Source organism: Emiliania huxleyi (assembly GCF_000372725.1).
Source record: "Emiliania huxleyi CCMP1516 unplaced genomic scaffold EMIHUscaffold_459, whole genome shotgun sequence".
Lineage (NCBI taxonomy): Eukaryota > Haptophyta > Isochrysidales > Noelaerhabdaceae > Emiliania > Emiliania huxleyi.
Genome location: NW_005198544.1, coordinates 33,046 through 50,397, shown reverse-complemented (window position 1 = coordinate 50,397; position 17,352 = coordinate 33,046). Strand labels below are relative to the sequence as shown.

The following is a 17,352-nucleotide window of genomic DNA, read 5'->3' as shown; positions in this document are numbered from 1 at the left end:
ATCTGCCACGACCACGGCGACCTCGTGCTGGGCGCAGAACTGGGAGAGCAGCTCGGGAGGCGAGCCGCCATGCAGCAGGCAGAAGGGCACGCGGAGCGCCGCCAGTTCCGTGGAGACCTCGCGCAGCCCCTTGAGCATGAAGCCGTACTCGCGGAGCGTCGATCCCGGGCCCGTGGAGGGTGAGCCGGCGGCAGGCGGAGGGAGGCAAAACACGACAGAGAGCGGGAGCGAGTGGGCCTCTGCCAGCTCTGCTGCGTGCAGCAGCGCCCAGTTGTCTTGCACCCGCTGGTCGCGGCCCATCCAGTAGACGATCCCCCCTGGTGGCGGCGGCGGTGATGGTGGAGGGCAGCGGGGGAGAGGGAAAGAGGGCTGGTGCGGGCGGGACCTGTGCCACCAGCAGGGAGCTTGGCCTTCGAGAGCAGACGCACGCGCTTCGGGTTGACGATGGCGGCGCTCTGTGATGGCATGCTGCTGAGTGAGCAGACGCTGCTGAGTGACCGCACGCCGCGCAGAGCGAGGAGGCACAGCGGCACAAGAGGCCGAATAGCTGCCGCTTCGCGGAGGATTCTCGGACTTCGCGGAGTGGAGAAAAGAATTTAAAAAAGGGGTGACAAATTTTAATACGGCCGACAAGGTTGAGACTAAATAGCGCCCGTGATTCGCACGGACCCCATACCCGAAAGAAAGAAAAGGGAGCTCGCGGGGGAGGTGACGAGTGAACTACAGGTAGTGGGGAAGGCAGCCTCGATCGCCATACAGACATGGGTGCGAAACAACGACAAGACCAAGGCACGGGCAGAGGAACGAGAGAAGAATATAGGGTGGATAAAGCTCCTGTTCACGGCATGGAGGGTGAGCCACACCGAACGTACCGAGCGAAGAGCCGAGCGGAAGGAGGACGGGGAAGACGACTCCGAGGGCGGCTCCTGGCCCGTCCCGGCCGTGACGCTGGGGCCGACTTGCTACAGCGGGCGGGGAGACGGACCGCCAGCTCTGCTGCTGCCTGTGCTGCCCGTAGTCCTCGCCTGCGAGCGAGTGCCCTTTGCGGGGCTGTCGCTCAGAGAGCGGGTGTCGCCACGGCCGTCTTCTGACCTGTTTTGTGGTCTGCGCGCTGCGCTGCGCTGCGCGTCTCGAGGCGCGCCGCAACACAGCCCGTGTAAATGGGGTAATGGATGAACCAAGCATCCCCGATGGCCGGGGGCATGTCCCATGGCCCCGGGGTGGCCGTGGGCACGCAGGGGGCGCCGCTACGGGCCGCTGCGGCGCCCATTCTATTTCGAAGAATGCCATTCTGGAATATAGAATGTAGGTCTGAGACCGAAATACCTTCCTTCCGCCGATCGGCCCCCACATGGCCACAAACTCTCTGCTCCTCGATTGATCGACCGTTCGATCGTTTCGCTGCGCCCGCGGAGTGCTCCGCAGCAACCTCGCTCTCGGGCAGAAGATCGGTCGGTACTCCGCGAGGACCGAGGTGGGGTGCTAGTCTGAGAAGGGAGGGTGTGAAGAGGCCTGTGGACGGTTACTCGATCGTGTTTGACGTCGTCAAACAGTAGTGTTTGACGACGTCACACACTACTTAGGAATGGCCGTATTGCAATAGCAGTCTAGGCACTAGGGAGCAAAAAACAAAAGGGAGCTTTCTTGGAAAATTCTTTCTCTCTGGTTTGCCTGAATGAATTTGTTTGTTTGCCTGTGTTACTCGGTTTCTCGATCGTGTATCGTGTTCGACGTCGTCGAACAATGTACGACGTCGTCGAACACAAGTGGAGAATGCATCGGCCGCCGAGGGAACGTTGGGAAGAGGCACGAGGAGGGCGGCGACCTCGACCGACTATGGAGGACCCGTCGCCAGACGACGCAGGGCAGAAGACGGTGAGGCGGAGCAGACGCGCAGGGCGAGACGAGGGAGGGAGCAGGACTTTGCGGAGATCAGCAGGAGGATGTACGAAGAGATTAGGAGCAGCAGGGACCCGAGGGACCATGTGGAAGACGGCTAGTGCTAGTCCCCCCCGTCGGGAGGACGACCCCGGCTAGTCGCCGACCACACCCACTCAAAGAACCCTGCACAAAAATCGCAAGGGCGGGGACCTGTTCTTTTTTACCCACCTCACAGTAGAGAGGTGTCCGTTTTAGCCCCCCGCTACCCGGTTGCACTCGTGCGACGTAGCGGGGGGCCACGACTACGTTTACGAAAACATAAGTAGTCCCGCGAGGTGTGAATTTGGCCGCCCCAGAAGCCCCCTTTCCAATTGACTGATTTTGCTGCGCGTCCACAGAGCGTCCAAACTTTGTTTGGGCGCGAACCGTATCTCGCAACGAATCTCGCCGGCCTCACCGCACACCGGCTCACTTTGACCGACCTACCGTCCGCTCGACTGGCCGATGAAGAGCGACCCGTACGACGCGCACTTGTCGTCCTCCCTCCTCGCCACATGACGGCCGCCCCCCGACACCGACAGTCGCGCTCCGCACGCCTTCGAGGTCAGCTGCGGCCGAGCGACGATCGGCTCGCCTCCGATCGCTGGGCGCGGTCACTCTCCGGCCCATCACCCACCTGCCGATCACCTGTCCGCCTCGCCGCGCAGACGGCGCGCTCTGGCAGACAGAGCAGCGGCCGCCTAGGCGGTCGCTGCTCCGCCCCGTCCGAATCCGTCCGCCCGCGCGTGCCGCTGCCGCCGCCGCCGCCGCTCCACCCGGTGCCCGTGTGTCGTGAGAGTTGCTTTGTGTATGTGTGTATGTCTATGTGGACAGCGACACTTATGTCACACTTGAGCCTCTATCTATGATTGTAGACCGGTACTCGGGTTTGGATGGTAGCGGGGGGCCCCGCCGGAGGCTGGTTACTGATTATTTAGTTATTTTTGAGGTCGATACTAGCTAGCGTCTATAGCTTGCCACAAGCATGCTTTACAAAAGTCCTGCTGAGCGGGACTCGCAGAACTGCCGTCCGCGCGCGCTGTGAACAGCGCCGTGGTCAAACACTGTTCAACGACGTTGAACACGTGACGGTCCAGTAACCGCTGGGGGGTGTGCGCGTTCGCAGGGAGAAGGGCCGTAAAGTAAACACGGTCTCCGAGGGTTCGACCCGCGTACCGGGTTTCCCCTGAACTCCAGGACGCCCCCTCTCTCTCTACTCGAGTAACGTACGTACTCGGAGCTAATGGACATTAGTCATTACACTGTACACCACGCCCAAACACGCACACTGCGGCAATTGTTATTTTAGTACCCAGGTACGTGAGTACGGTGTCCCTGTCCCTGTGCTCCACCTTGGCTTGAGTCAGGCTTCGGGCCTGGCCTAATTAATCGCTCGCGCGCGGGTGTGCCTGCTTGGCTTTAGCCAAACAAACAACAACAGACACTTATGGCTCTCTGATGCCCAATGCGTGCACTCGTCCCTCTCTGTATGTGTGGGTTCGTGTGTGCGGGGGCCCTCCTTGTCTCTGCCTAGACAGTGTGAGGTAACACCTACCTGCCCCCCCTCGAGTACCATACTAGGTATCGTAAGTCGCACGCGATTCTGCATTCGGCATCGATGCTACAGTACTAGTAGTATAATAGTATGTACATGGGTAAAGTGGGTTGAGGCCGCTTACTACTCGTAACGCGTAGCGGCAAGGCCCCTCTCACTCGAATCGTCCCGTCCGATAAGATCGCTCAGCAAGCGCGTACTCGCCTCATCGATGGCGCTCTTTGCCGCCGGCGATCCTTCCCGCTCTGCGGCGGGAGGCTGCGGTGGCACGTGCCAGGCGAGGCGGTGTGTCGACGTGGTGGACGAGCAGCGAGCAGCTGCTGGCGGCGGCAGCGGGTGCTCCTGCATCGGCGTCTGCGACCGAGTGTGCGCTAGCGATGCTCCTGCACCACGCTTCGGGCGGCGACCTGGAGGTGTCGCGGCGCGTTGTGGGCGCCGAGTGGTGGGTGCAGCATCGCTCGCTGAGCGCCCCGAAGGGTTTCCACTTTGATGTGGATCAGGAGCAACAGAGGCGTGGGGGGGCGCTGCGTTCGCCAGCACTCTCATCCATCCTCTATCTCACCGACGCGGGCGGGCCGACTCTAATCCTCGACCAAGTAGCCACCATCTGCAGCTGGAGCGGGCACGTGCTCCTCTCGCCTGAGCCCGCAGAGGCGGAGTTGATTCACCCGCTGGCCAACCGGTTCGTGCTATTTCGAGCGGCCTGCCTCCACGGCTGCTTGCCCCCACTCGGCGCCGGCTGCGGTGTGGAGGGCGCAGAGGCGGCAGAGCAGCCAAAGCGCACGACTCTGCTGGTCAACTGGTGGATTGGGGAGCGCCCTGCGCCGCCCTCCTGTGCCGAGGCACCCCCCTCCCTCCTCGACGAGATGCGGCGCGCCTCGGCGCCGCACTATGCCGAGGCCCTTGCTGCCGGTGGAGGGGCGTGGAAGTGGGATGAGGCAGTGGCGCGACCGCTGGATGTCAGCGACGTAGGAACAGGGGAGGCGTGCCAGCAGGTTTGCCTAGAGGTTCCGCTGCCTGCGGGTGAGGGGCCGAACGGGCGGGCACAGGCTGCGAACACGCCAGTTGACCTCTTGCTTCCTTTGGCTGGCCTGGATATTGCGGCAGCGGCGTGCGCGTCACCGGAATGGGTCGGGTGAGGCTGCAGCGCGCCATGATGGACAGCTGAGGGCGCATGTCCAGTCCAGAATTTAACCAGTACAGTAAATTATGTTGTGCAATCGTAGAGTGAGGTTGGCAAACCAGCCGGTATGGTGTACATGCAGAAGCGCAACCCCGGCGCCACAGCGACAGCGCAAGGTTTTTTTGCGAACGAGGCACCGCGCCTCGGGATACTCCTATCAGCGAGCGTCAAAAAAATCTCGGGCGCTGCTTTCTCGCTGGCGCAGGCTTGGAACGCGGCTCGGGCCCTCCCTCCTCCTCCTCCTCCGGCTCGTCGTCTGCGACTCTTCTGGCGGAGCTGGCCTGCGCGCGCAGCGCCGAGCGCTGCTTCTTCCTCTCGGCAGACTGCGCCTTGTCCCGGCGGCGCTTCATCGCGTCGACGACCAAGGCGGTCTGCTCCTCCTGCGCGTTGCATCGCGCGCTCGCGATGCGCTCGCGCGCCTCGGCCGCCTCGCGGTCCGACTTCCAGCTGCCCTCCCACAGCGTCTGCTGCATCTTGACGTGGTCGCGGATGTAGGCTTCGCGCTCGAGGTCGCTCAGGAGGCACGCCTTTGCCTTTTTGAGCAGATCGAACGCGCGTGGTGCGTCTGGATGCCGTGATTTGTCCGGGTGGCAGTGCAGCGACCGCTTGCGGAAGGCACGGTTCACATCGTCGGCGCCAGCGTCCCACGCCGCTTCGCCGACCAGGTCCGGGTAAGGCTTGGGCAGGTCGAGGATCTCAAAGTGGTTCGCGCCGCGCAGGATGGCGCGAATCACGCCGCCAGAGGAGGAGGTGGCGCGGGAGGGATCGTTCATGGCGCAAAAGAATTCCCTTCCCCTTTCTTCCTTTATACATCAAGTGCGTGCCGTCCTCCCATCCCTCCCCTGGGTTGTCTGTTTTCTTTCTTTCTTTCTTACATCAAGTGCAGGCCCCGCACGCGGCCCTGCTGCCCTCCCGTCGGCTGAAATCGACCAGGCCCATCGCCGTGGGCCCACCGGTGCGGTCGTTTTAGAGAGAGAGATTTTTAGCATTTGTTTTGTCGTTTTACCGTGCGCCCTGCCGACGGCCACGACGCGATTTTTGCCTTCCCCGTCTTCGCCGTCGCGCGACGAGCACGCCGGTACCAAAACTTTGTACGAAGGTCGTACCTCATTTTTTCCTCCTTCTGATTCTCTTTTATAACCTGCTACGATCCCCCCCCCCCCCCCCCTAGTGAGTTGCGCGATTCAATCATGCCGTTCGAACGACGAAAGAGGTCGCGCACGAGCTCATCCACCGTGGCCTCCGGGTACGCACGAACTTCGTCGGGCGGGTCCGCGAGAAACTCGCGCAGCCGGCGTCTCACGTACACCAGTTGCCGCGACAGGCTCGGCCCGTGCGGCCTCAGCAAAGGCTGATCGTCGGCCCGCATGGCCTCCTCTTGCCGCTCGTCGTCCATCCCGTCAAGCAGGTCGGCCAGTTCGCTATGCTGCGCGGCCGCCGCGCGGCGACGCGCGCCCGCGTCCCCGCGGCGACCGCGTCCTCCTCGCCGCCGCACTCCTCGCCGCCGCTCTCCTCGCCCTCGGTGGAGGCCGCCGCATTCGTGCCGTCGGCTGGCGTCGGCGTCGCGGTCGCGCGCCGAGTACTGCTCGCCCTGGTAGCCGTCGTATTCGACCTCGTGCACGAGCCGGCCGTCCACGTCCTCCTCCCGCCCCGCGATGGTGGCCGGCCACCACAAGCCTTGCTCGCCCAGGATCTCGACGTGCGTTCCCATCTCCACGATGGTGTGCCCCGCCTGCTTCGCCGTCTCGTCCACCCGCAGCCGCTCCCGCCGCTCCCTCCGGCCGTCCCTCGCCGCCGGAAGGGCGTAGTTCGGGCCGCTCTCTTCCACGCCGGCCAGCACGTCCGCGGCCCTCACCGCCTCGACGTCCGTCGCCTCCTCCGCCGCCGGCTCGGTGGAGCCGCCCGCCGCCTCCCGTAGTCGGCGCTGCCGCTCGCGCTCGTGGTGTGCTGCTCGGCGGTCGACGCCGCCGCCCTCGTGCACACACGCCGCCTGCGGTGCCATCTCGCCGCAGGGCGAAGGCCGACCCCAAATTTGCACAAACTCCGAGGCAAAGCCCCTCGAACGCGCGAAAGCGCCGGCTTTCGAAACGCGGCGCCCGCCCACTTTCTGGATACTCGAGTAATGCCTGTGTTAGTGCCAGTGCGCGCCAGTGAGTTTTGGTGAAAATTTTCAATGCCCGCAACAGACTGTAATCAGAATTTTACTCGCACGACACTGGGCACATCAGAACAACGTGTAGATACATACTCGAGTATGAGACAACATGCGGTCACCGAGAGCTGCCGCGCTCCGTGCTATTCGCGCCCAGAGAGACAGGCCATGCAGGCATGCGCGAGGCCGGCCTGCCCGTGTTTGCGTGGCAGATCGGTCCTCCTTGCAATAAGCAACTTTGGCGGCTCGAGGGACCGCGACGTGGCGGATGTGCTGCACAATGTCGCCCGGCTGCGACATGAGGGGGTCCAGTTGACAGTGCACCTCGATCGCACAGAGCCAACCGGCGGGCTGCGTGTCCCGCCCCGGCTTCCTCTTCGCGTCCGCGTATGGAACAAATCAGTTGCGTACGGTCTCTCTGGTCGCCACCGCCGCGTCTTCTATGAGGCCCTGCGGAATGAGAGCTTTGATTTCTACTGGTGCGTGCAGCCTTCTTGACTTTACAGGTACGCGGAGGACGACATTGTGCTTGAGGCGTGGCATGCAGAGGCGCTCTGCGCAGAGCAAGCGTACCTTTCCAAGCACGGAAGGAGGGACCTGATGGCATCGCTGAAGCGTCACATTCCACTTCATGACGAGAGTTCGAACCGTACATATATGTACCTGAGCGATCTCGAGAGTCTCGGCGGACACAGGCCACAGATCTCGCGCGTTGAGACCGTCGGAGGCCGAAGATACGTGCAGTTCTACCAGCCATACGCGGCGACCTATTTCCTGTCGGCGTCGCAGCTGAAGGAGTCCATCGCGCAGGCTGAAGCGGCAGCGCGGGCCAAGCACAGAAGCGGGCAGGCTGTGCCGTGGTGGCTTGAAAATCAGCAAAAATCCAACCGGCGCGATGACGGCTCGCTGCTCTTCGTCCGCGAGGAGAATGCGGGGCTCTGGCTAAGAGGTCAGCGCAGGGCGGTACTGCCCGTTGACAGGTTTGATTTTCTTTCCGTGCGCTTCCTCCTCAAATATCGTCTCTCCACACGCCGCCTGCGAGTAGGCTCGAGCTCCACCTGGTGCATCACAACGGGGCCCAGCAGTGCCTCCACTTCAGCAACTTTCGCCTCAGGCCAAGCAGCATCCTCACACGGCCCGGGGCGCTCGCCTCGAGCCCCATCTCGGCGGCGACGCGGCGCGGAAACCTCACTGTCATGCCGAGCATCGAACTCGTCCGAGCTGCCTGCGCGTGCTACAAGGGCGAACCGCTCCGGATTCTCCAGCAATCGACGCAAACCGGTCTGCCCTTTTGGAATGACACGCGGCGTGCCGCGAGCCTCGTGTGCACCGAGTTTGTGGCGCCGTGGCGCTGCAGAACAGACCTCGGCTGCTCTCATCCTGGTTAAATAACGAGCACGATGCCGTAGGAAAAGACGAGGAGGGGGTGGGGTCTGACCCCCCCCAGCAGCAGAGCTCTGCTGCTTTGGGGGGGGGGGGGGGACCTGCGATTGTTTTGTTTTTTGTTATTGTTCGTGAGCGATGGCCTAAATAAACTGCAGGCATCTCGGACGTTCAAGCGGCGGCAGCCAGCGGCTCGGCTGCGCATCCTTCACACACGCCGCCACGACCGGCATCGTTATATCGGCCCCGGGTGTCGACGTGTCGAGCCCTGGTGTGAAACGATTTCGGGCCCGGGGTTGTGCGTTTATGTGAACTGCATGTGAGGGGCGGCTGTGTGGCCACAGCATGACACGCTCGCGCAATATGCTGTCGCCCAACGCCACACAGGCTGTGTGTATGCATCTTGGTTGTATGCCTCCCCTGGCCGTTTGCCTCCTGGCTGTATGCTTCTTGGCTGTGTGCCTCTTGGCTGTATGTCTCCTCGGTCCTCGCCCCTGACCGGCTGTAGAGCTCTGTGAACACCGGCGAGAGAATTTTTCTCTCCACAATTTCTTCTGCGAAGAAACGTTCAAAACACTCGGTGTCGAAACACCTCTCGGCTCTGGCAACAGCTTATGTGCACAGGCTGTTGCCCTTGACGGGCCGCATTGGCCCATGACACCTCGGCTCAGTCAGCCGTCAGCGTGTTGAGCGGCGGCGGGCGGTTCATGTGGGGCTGGATGTGTCTCAGTGCTTGCGATTTACTGGTATAGCCCCCCAGAACAATCAAACACTCTCCGACCAAAACAATCAAACGGCGCTAAGATTTACAGTCTGTTTCGGGCATTAAGAAAACAGGATCCGGCGCCACGCCGCCGTTTCTAAGCCTTTCCACCCTCCTCCCCCAGCCCGCGCCGTGGTTTCTTAGCCCCGGCCGGCACTCAGGTCAGCCGGGCCGAGCGTGTTTCCGTGAGAAAATAAAATATTAAGTAAGCTGCGGGATCACCACCTTGTAGCCGGCGGGGGCGCCCTCCAGCTTGATGAGCAGGTCGTCGTCCGTGCCGTCGGCTGTGAGCAGGGCGCCGGCGTGCTCGAAGTACTTGCGCTTGGCCTCGCCCTGGAGCGCTTTCGAAAAGGCCTTGTATACGTTTCGCACCGCTGCTCCCACTGCAGCATATCCTGAGCATACAGCCTTCTCACGGCCGCACACAGCGGACTTGCGCGATCAGCAGAGTCCATGGCTTGCGGTGCACCACTGTGATTGATTTGGGGCGCTTGGTTGCGATGCACGGGCTGAATCTGACAGCCCGGGCCGAGCACGTCGTCTACCAGCTGCTGTAGTTGACTACCCAGGGATGGCAGGCAGATTGTGCGCGCGCCGCGTACATTGTACCGGAATTGTGGCACGAATCCGCACAGCACTCCCAAGGGCGTGTAGCAAGCAACGGTCGTGTTGCGGGAAAGGCGACGAAGAGGCCTGGAAGGAAGGGGGCGCGAGCGGCGGCGGCTGCGGCGGAAGGCCCGAAGACTCGAGCGGCTGCGGCGGCAGAGGCGGCAGCGGCGGGTCCGACGTCAGCGGTGGCAGCGACTTGAGGAGCAGCGGCGGCAGCGCAGTCGGCTGCAGCGTGCGACCCACCCGGAAGGCGATCACGCTCCCGGGAGCGCAGGGCATAGCAAGCAGGCCCGGAATGGTCGCGGTCGTCGGGTCGCGCAGCAGCACCAGCTTTGGTCCGACGCATCCCGCCGTCTGATTGACGACGCGATGCGCTGGCCACGGGGGCGATGGCGCCCCACCCTCCGCCGTGTTCCAGACGCCACCACCGTGTTGGTTGGACGGCGCCGCCGACTCCAGCGGGTTATGGACGCGCACGCGCGAGGCGGGGATGAGGAGGCCGTCCCTCTGGCAGGCGGCACAGAATCTCTGCCGAAAGGCGGCAGACAGCGGTTCCGCCTTTGCATGCGTCCCGCCGCTGGCAAACTCCTGGCCCCAGCACGTCTCGGGCGGCTTGCGCTTTCGAGAGGGAGTAGGCGCGGGCGCTGGTGCGGCCGACAGCGTCGAGTCCTGTGGCATGAACGCCGAAGGTGTCGTCGTACCGTGTCATGTACGCCGGCACCCTTGGGCGCCGTAATTGGGTCCAACTCAAAAGAAAAAACCCAGAAGGTGGCCCCGAATAACCGGGCCGCAAGCGGCGTGGCGTGGAGCGGTTGAGCGTCCCTCCGGGGGCCCCTCTGCGCCGGGGAGGCGTTGTTGGAGGCTAGGACGCAAGCGTCCGTCGCCTTTTTCAAACTCGGGGCCCACTCCGCTACGCCTACGGGCTAGGCTACGCTCCGACCCGAATTTGGAGGGCCATGAAATTTAAGGTGTTGCTGCGCAAAAGGGGAAGACGCTCCACGCACAAAGTACATATATCAGTTCTTACGAACGTACTTCCTCTTAGGCGGACCCTCCCGATGCCAGGACGCATCTAGTGCCAGTGTATGCTTTAGGAGAGCTTGGTTAGCTTGTTTGTTTAGCCGCCCACATGCAACATGCTACGTGATGCCGCATGGTTCGGCCTGCTTGGCCTTTCGTGGGAGTTGACCACTGGTCACCTGCAACATGTTCGCCGGTTGAAGGAAAGACATAGGCACGCTGCGACGCTTCCCACACCGGGATCTCTTGCCCGTAAGTTGTGACAGCCCGTTGTGGATCGCGCACGCGCGCCGCAGCTCGCCGCACTTGACCGAAAGTGAGACCCGGCAGCTGAGGCAGCAACGCCTCGTGAATTTTCTTGTTGGTGAGGTACATGAATCCCCTTTGCTGCGTCAGCCCCTTCACGGCAGCGAGTGCCTCTTTCGAGGACGGCATGGCGTCAGGATGTTGTTCACCCCAGCGCTCACTCACGGGCGATAGTCAATGCAGACCGGACTGCAGATTGATGCGACTCCCCTAGCGCTGCTGCAACGGTGGTGTGATCTACAGGCTTGCCGTGCTGTTCGAACACCTCGTACACGCGATCGACTAGCCTCAGCTGTACCCGATGCGGCATTTGTGGCCCCGAAAATGAGAGCACTTGCTCACGCTTTTCGTTGGTCCATGTCATCGGCGGCGGTAGCGGAGGCGGCGGAGGAGGAGGCGGAGGCGGTGGGGGCGGAAGGCGCGCGTAGCTGACGGCATCGGCTGCTTTGGCCTTCGCGAGCGCCTCGTCCTGAGCCAGCATCCTGAGCGGCAGGTGGGAGCCAGCATCCTGAATGGCACGCTGGCGCTCAGCTAGCAGCGTGTGCGCCTCCTCCTCGGTTAATGCCTCGCATCGCAAGCCATGGTGCCAGGGACCAGTGACGGCAGTCGTTTTGGCAGCATATACAGCCTCAAAGCCGTACACAAACCGATAGCCGGCGGTCTATTGTATGGTACACTGGTGCTGGCCCGGGCCAGCCCAACTGCTTGCGCCCCTGTCAACCTGACCGTGATCCACGGCGCCCTGTCAGTTTCATCTGGTCCAGGCCAGCACGGCCCTGCCAAGACACGAGTTGTTGAACCCAAAGATGGGTGCGAGCTGCCATACCATGAAGGTTCCGCTTCCCAGCTGTGTCGGTAGCTGGCGTGGCCGTACACTGGCTGGCCGGGCTGCAGCCAATACACGCCTGTGAATCCAGTACCCTTCCAATAGCTGCGCTTGTCCAACTCGGGCGGCACCACAAGGTGCAGCGCGGCTGGAGCCTCCGCCTCGCGCTCGGAGGAAGCCCCGCTCCGCAAGTAGATCACGTCCCGCACCACTTCATCATAGCTGCTCAAGTTGCGCTCCACCCAGTACGCCGCCTCGTAGGACGCCGCTGGTAGGTTGATGTGCGATCGCACCTGCTCCTCCGTGCGGCCAACAACGCTATTCGTGCGGAAGAGCCACTGCAAGCGGACTGTGCCCCCTGAGCCAATGCGGCGGCGAATGGCAAAGCGCATACAAAAGTCGGGATCGCAGAGAGCGTCGCGCAGCAGTTGAGCATGCTCGTCGGTCGCGTTGTTTAGGGTGCAACTTTGGCATTTGGTAAAAGTTGCCCGAGTGGTCTGTGGGGAAAAACCAAAGGCGGAGGGTGGCCCCAAGAGCTAAAGGTCAACATCGCCTCCGGCTACGACAATGTGAACCTGATCTGGTCCTCACGGGGTTGACCCGTCTCCTCCAGATCGAGACGGACTTCATGAACGGCCGAGCAATATTTCTTCATTACTGTTATTAGTTGATGCTCTTTGCACGGCTGAGCCCCCCCCCCCCCCTCCCCCGGGCCCATCCCTGCCCTCTCCCGCCACACACTCCGTCAGAGCCCCCTGCCCCCCTCCCCTCCTGCACAACAGGAATTTTGACAATTATTGGAGTTGCTTTGTCTGCCTCTTCACCTGATGAGCCCCCCCGCCCCCCCGCGCCCCCCCCCCCCCCTCCCACCTCCCCGTCCGCTCCGGTCGATGTGGCGCACACACTCTCCACTGTCTCTCACAGGTGAAAGAAAGGCACAACTCTCAGTGGGAACGATGGGTTCGCCCATCCCGGAGTGGTTCGACCCCACACAAGTCCGAGACGGTGACGGGAGGCGTCTCGGTGGTCTCAGGCCCAGTGAGGTAGTGCATCAGACTATCCCGGATCCTGAGGGAGGGTGTAGAGGATGTAGAGTGTAGAGCGCTGTAGAGCTGTAGAGATGTAGAGCGCTCTGGAGCGCTGTAGAGCTGTAGAGCTCTACATCGGCTGCGTGACGAACTGCGTGCGTTGTAGAGCGATGTAGAGCGCGATTTTGCTGTAGAGTTTGTTGTAGAGGCTCTACAGCCAAACCGCGCCGGGAAGGCAGTAACTCAAAGAGGTCGAGTCGCACTAATGGGGTGTCTCCGAGCTTACTGGAGCTCTGGTGGACGGCCCTGACTATCCCTGACACACAGAGAGTCACTCTGACGGCACACAACACCCTATAACTGCGTCATGACCAGCCTGCCATGCGTCGCCGGTGCCGCATTCGTCGCTGTGTGTGCTTCTTTAGCAGGCGGTGGACTGTCGGCTGCGAGGACGGTCGCATTTGCGCGAGGCGAGGCGAGCATTCAGACGCGTTGCATGCGCCATGACTCGCGCCAGCGCGTGCGGGAGCTCCTGGCTGAGCGTTGAGTCCAGGCGAGTTGCGCTGGCCACTATCGCTACGCCGAGCCGAGCTGACGCGCCGAGGCGCCGGCCAGTCGCAGCCGTGAGGCATGCCACAGCAGCAGAGGCATCTGCCACCCATTGGGCGGGCAGACAGAAGGCCAGGGCAGCACTGGCAAGTGCAACGCGCCTCATGTCGGAGAGCGACCGTGCCTCGTTCGCCGCTTATGATCTAGAGTTTGTTGTAGAGATTTCACGTTGTAGAGCGCCTCTACATCGCTCTACAACGCACGCAGTTCGTCACGCGGTGGATGTAGAGCTCTACAGCTCTACAGCGCTCCCCAGCTCTACAGCTCTACAGCGCTCTACACTCTACATCCTCTACACCCTCCCTCAGCCCGGATCCTGCTGAACAAGCTCCTCTTGTAGCTCGATCGGTCACACACACCGCCATCGCCGTCGGGGAGAGAGGGGACGACACTGCTTCAGCAGCGTGCACCTCGATCCTGTACCGTGTTTGTTATGACCCCCCCCAATGAACACTCCAGTGAGGGAGGGCGAGACGATCGAGGGGTCCCGTACCATGCGGAATCGACCCTATCCAGTGCTCAAGTGCTCAAGGACGCCACGCCAATTATCTGCGCGCCCATCTGTTGCCTGGCATCCCCGGCGAATTCGTCGCTCGTGATCAGCTCCGCTGCCGCTCGGAGCAACCAGTGCCGTGTCGAGATGAAGCTCCGCGACGACGCCCGTGGACTGCACGCGCAGGGAGAGGCGCACGAGCTCCCGCACGGCAAGCGACTTCTCGACATGCGCCGCCTGACGCCTGTCGGCATCCCATATCGTCATGCCGGTCCATGGGTTGAACATGAACTGCGGCAAGTCGCAGCTGAACAGCGCACTGCGGAAGCATCGTCAGGCGGAGCAGCAACAAATGCGGCAGTTGCCGAGTTTGAGGAGGGCCTGGAGCAGGCGGCGTAGCTAGACTGTATGGCTAGATTGGGGTGTTGAGCCCACCCAGTTTGCCGTACTCATGTGCGCTAGTCCTAGGAATGCGTTGACCATCTGCTCGCTCGGCGCCGAGTGGAAGGACCCCTCAAAGATCCTGGTGAAGAAGATCATCGAGGAGTGGCGGGCGCAGAGCTCACGCGGGCGCTACGAGAGCCAAGTGTGGAGCACCTGCCTTGGCGGAGCTGGTCGGCGCTGCGGACAGCGGTGATGGGAGTGGCGGCGGCGGCAGAGCCCCATGCCCCAGGTCGCTGGCCTCCATTTCGACATTGTGTCTTCGGGAGAGCGCCGAGTTGCACGACTGTCTGCTCGTGGCCCGCCTGTGTAACTATGAATCCGGCCATCGCGTCACGTTCCACACCTTCGGTGGGAGTTATTCTATGCCGGTTCCTCTCCTCGCGTTGTTGTGGTAACCTACATAATGTGGTACCATAGCCGCTCGGCGCGGCTATCTCCGAGGTCCGAAGGAGGAAGCGACCGCATGGGGTGCTCGCAGGAGGGTTGCCCGCGATCAGGCCGAGGAGTGACAGAGTCACAAGGGCACAGCAGCTGAAAGTAATGCGCAGGCATATACGGGTTGTAAGCCATAAGGAGCGTCGTGCGCCGGGGCCGGGGCGCGGGGGGGCGGCCGCCTCGAGGCGGCCGCGGGCCCGCGGCTTGGGGCCTTGGGCCGCAATTTGGGGGCGGGGCCAGCATGCCGCGTGCTGGACCGAATACATAGCAGCGACCATTCATGATACAAGGCACACAAAACGAATTTACTTACGTGCTGCGCGACCCCGTCTCACGGTGGCTCACTGACTGGCTTTTCGACCACGCCGTCACGAGGCCCACTACCATTGCAACCCTCGCAAGGGGGCACGCCACCGCCCTCGTGCGCCCCGAAAGCCGAGCGTAAGATCTCTAGTGCTTGAGCCCACCTCAACGCAATGCTCGCAGCGTCGTCCGTATCTGTGTCGAGCGGCTGAAAGTGGAAGTCGCGGGTGTCGCATCGCACGATGATCTCAGTGCCGTCAAGTCGGATCGACTCCATGTTCTGAAAGGGCAGGTGGCGCCCGCGCTCGGGTTGCTCCGCCCGGCAGTATGCGAGTCCAGAGGGTGTGCTATACAGCCAGCGGGGCTGCCATGCGACGAGTGACCAACGGCCCAAGGGGAGATAGGTGGCAGCCTGCCGTTTCTCGCAGGGCCCGCAGCAGTCGTTTAGCGCCTGGAGCGCGCGGAGTGCGACGGATGATGTGCCGTACGACGGCGGCTTGCTCCAGTGAGCGCGCATGAGGTCATCCAGCACCCAGGCGCGGTCTCTGCCAGGCTTCACCCCCCCGAGGGACGAGCGCGCAGAGGAGACCGAGGAGGAGCGAGAAGTCGTCAATGAGGCTCGCGAGGAGGAAGCTGGCGCCAGTGCGCAAGACCCTCGAGCCACGGCGGAGAGTCTCTCCGCCTCGCTCATTGTGAGCAGCGCGATGAATGTTTGTCGTGGGCTTGTGATTCGATGGACGTCGCGCCGGGGGCGTTTTACGTCAAGCTTTGTGCAGGCGTCTTCTCGCTGTTTATTCACAGCACGCCCAGGTACCCTGGTCGCCTCGTGAATAAACGAGTATAAAGAGCGGTGAATTTGGTGAGACAAGAAATCGCGCGCCGCGCCGGGAATATGAACGTAAGAGCCACGAGAGAGAGAGAGAGAGAGAGAGAGAGAGAGAGAGAGAGAGAGAGAGAGAGAGAGAGAGTGAGAGAGAGAGAGAGAGAGAGAGAGAGAGAGGGCCTAGAGAACATGATCCCTTTTCTCCCAGTAAGCTAAAACGTACGACACCGAGAAAATCCGGTTCTCCAAGGGGGCAAATCTTTCACACCTGGTGCTTCATACAACCAACGTAGGTAGCTGGGACCTGAACTAAGTGGAAGTTGCGGAGAAAAGTTCGAACGCGTTCTCTCACGGTGACCAAAAAATGTCCACCTCAGAGGCACCTCCGGAGGCAGGCCGCCGCACGCCGGCGACACAGCTCCAGCTGTCGAACTGACCCGCAGCTCCTCTCAGACCCGCTCGGGAACTGTGACGAAAGTTGACTGAGGCGGTTGTCAGGAATCATCTTACGGACCACATGGTGGCTCTCTCATGACGGGAGACCGCCCCGACCACTCCTGCGTCCTGGGTGGCACTGCCACCGGTGTCGCTCGACGATCGTCCTGTCCGCAGCGTGCCGACAGCGACACAGACCATGTGGGACGCGTCGAGTATCGACCTCTACAAGAGCCGTGGGTTGCGGGCGTCTCTCGCAAGGGCCGACAAAGAGAGCAGATCGGCCTGACACGTCCCGCACATGTCCCCGTTCACAGTTGAACTAATTCTCACGGCTGTACACTGTTTATTAATCGGCCGTCCGCGAGCCCCTAGCTCGCCGACGGCGAGAGAGATGCCACGAGGGGTCGCGGTGGCGTCCATCGCCAGGCTCCCTAGCTCAACCGACGACCCTCCTGCCTCGGGATCGACGGCCGATCGTCATTCCAATTCACTCTGACACGCTAATCTTGAAAACGCGTCCACAACGAAGCTCCGCGTGTTGCTCCCAGCGCCCTCCCCCGCGCTTCCTGCGGCCCTGGCCGATGATACTAGTATGGAAGGTCATCTGGCTACCGCGAGAGCGACCCAACTCGTCGACATCGTCCGATGATGGTGCCGCAAAGTCAGCCTTCGGAGGCTATCGTGGGGTCGAGCCGGCGGTGGCCGTGACATGTGGTTCCACCACCCCTCGCAGGCTTTGCCTCTGACCGCCACCGTTCCCAGGCTGCCTAATGGGATGGAAAGGAAGGCTGGGCGAGCGTATAGAAGCGCGCTCGACCTCATCGTGGCAGCCTGCACGGCAGCGCTGGCGGGCGCGATGAGCGTCGTGCCACCTGACCCGAGACGGGTCGTACCGAGCGCGTCGAGACCGTTTACTGATGTGCTCTGCACGGGCGAGTCACGTCGGCGTCAAAGGAGCGACGTGCGACCTGTCAGAGCTTGATCTCCGATCTCAGCGGCGTCGAGTCGTCTCCGGCGGCGACAATTTTGTCCCTCCCCAGGACGCGCAGACCGCAGAGGCAG

General features: G+C 62.3%; 6 protein-coding genes across 6 annotated transcripts in view; 1 reads left to right on the top strand and 5 right to left on the bottom strand.

Moving 5' to 3' along the window:
- Positions 1 to 467, bottom strand: part of EMIHUDRAFT_245417 (hypothetical protein) — a gene marked incomplete at both ends in the record, with an annotated part of 1,590 nt that extends 1,123 nt beyond the window's left edge. The window contains 2 exons of the mRNA XM_005768446.1: positions 22 to 317; positions 395 to 467. Of these exons, the coding sequence (XP_005768503.1) occupies positions 22 to 317; positions 395 to 467 (369 nt within the window). The remainder of the gene's footprint in view (positions 1 to 21; positions 318 to 394) is intronic.
- A 3,385-nt stretch (positions 468 to 3,852) lies between these two features.
- EMIHUDRAFT_245416 (hypothetical protein) lies at positions 3,853 to 4,614 on the top strand (the record flags this gene model as incomplete). Its single annotated transcript, XM_005768445.1, has 1 exon — positions 3,853 to 4,614. One exon carries the CDS (start codon positions 3,853 to 3,855, stop codon positions 4,612 to 4,614), a length of 762 nt encoding a protein of 253 aa, XP_005768502.1.
- Positions 4,615 to 4,825: 211 nt separating this feature from the next.
- Positions 4,826 to 5,431, bottom strand: EMIHUDRAFT_245415 (hypothetical protein; the record flags this gene model as incomplete). Its single annotated transcript, XM_005768444.1, has 1 exon — positions 4,826 to 5,431. The coding sequence occupies one exon, from the start codon at positions 5,429 to 5,431 to the stop codon at positions 4,826 to 4,828; it is 606 nt and encodes a 201-aa protein (XP_005768501.1).
- A 707-nt stretch (positions 5,432 to 6,138) lies between these two features.
- Positions 6,139 to 6,672, bottom strand: EMIHUDRAFT_370508 (hypothetical protein; the record flags this gene model as incomplete). The annotated part of the gene is made up of 1 exon (XM_005768443.1): positions 6,139 to 6,672. A coding segment is annotated over exon 1 (502 nt), but the record flags the coding sequence as incomplete, so codon positions are not given.
- A 7,190-nt stretch (positions 6,673 to 13,862) lies between these two features.
- Positions 13,863 to 14,617, bottom strand: EMIHUDRAFT_245409 (hypothetical protein; the record flags this gene model as incomplete). The annotated part of the gene is made up of 3 exons (XM_005768442.1): positions 13,863 to 14,138; positions 14,283 to 14,370; positions 14,445 to 14,617. The coding sequence occupies 3 exons, from the start codon at positions 14,615 to 14,617 to the stop codon at positions 13,863 to 13,865; spliced, it is 537 nt and encodes a 178-aa protein (XP_005768499.1).
- Positions 14,618 to 15,035: 418 nt separating this feature from the next.
- Positions 15,036 to 15,546, bottom strand: EMIHUDRAFT_245407 (hypothetical protein; the record flags this gene model as incomplete). Its single annotated transcript, XM_005768441.1, has 2 exons — positions 15,036 to 15,120; positions 15,194 to 15,546. The coding sequence occupies 2 exons, from the start codon at positions 15,544 to 15,546 to the stop codon at positions 15,036 to 15,038; spliced, it is 438 nt and encodes a 145-aa protein (XP_005768498.1).
- Between the last annotated feature and the right edge of the window lie 1,806 nt (positions 15,547 to 17,352).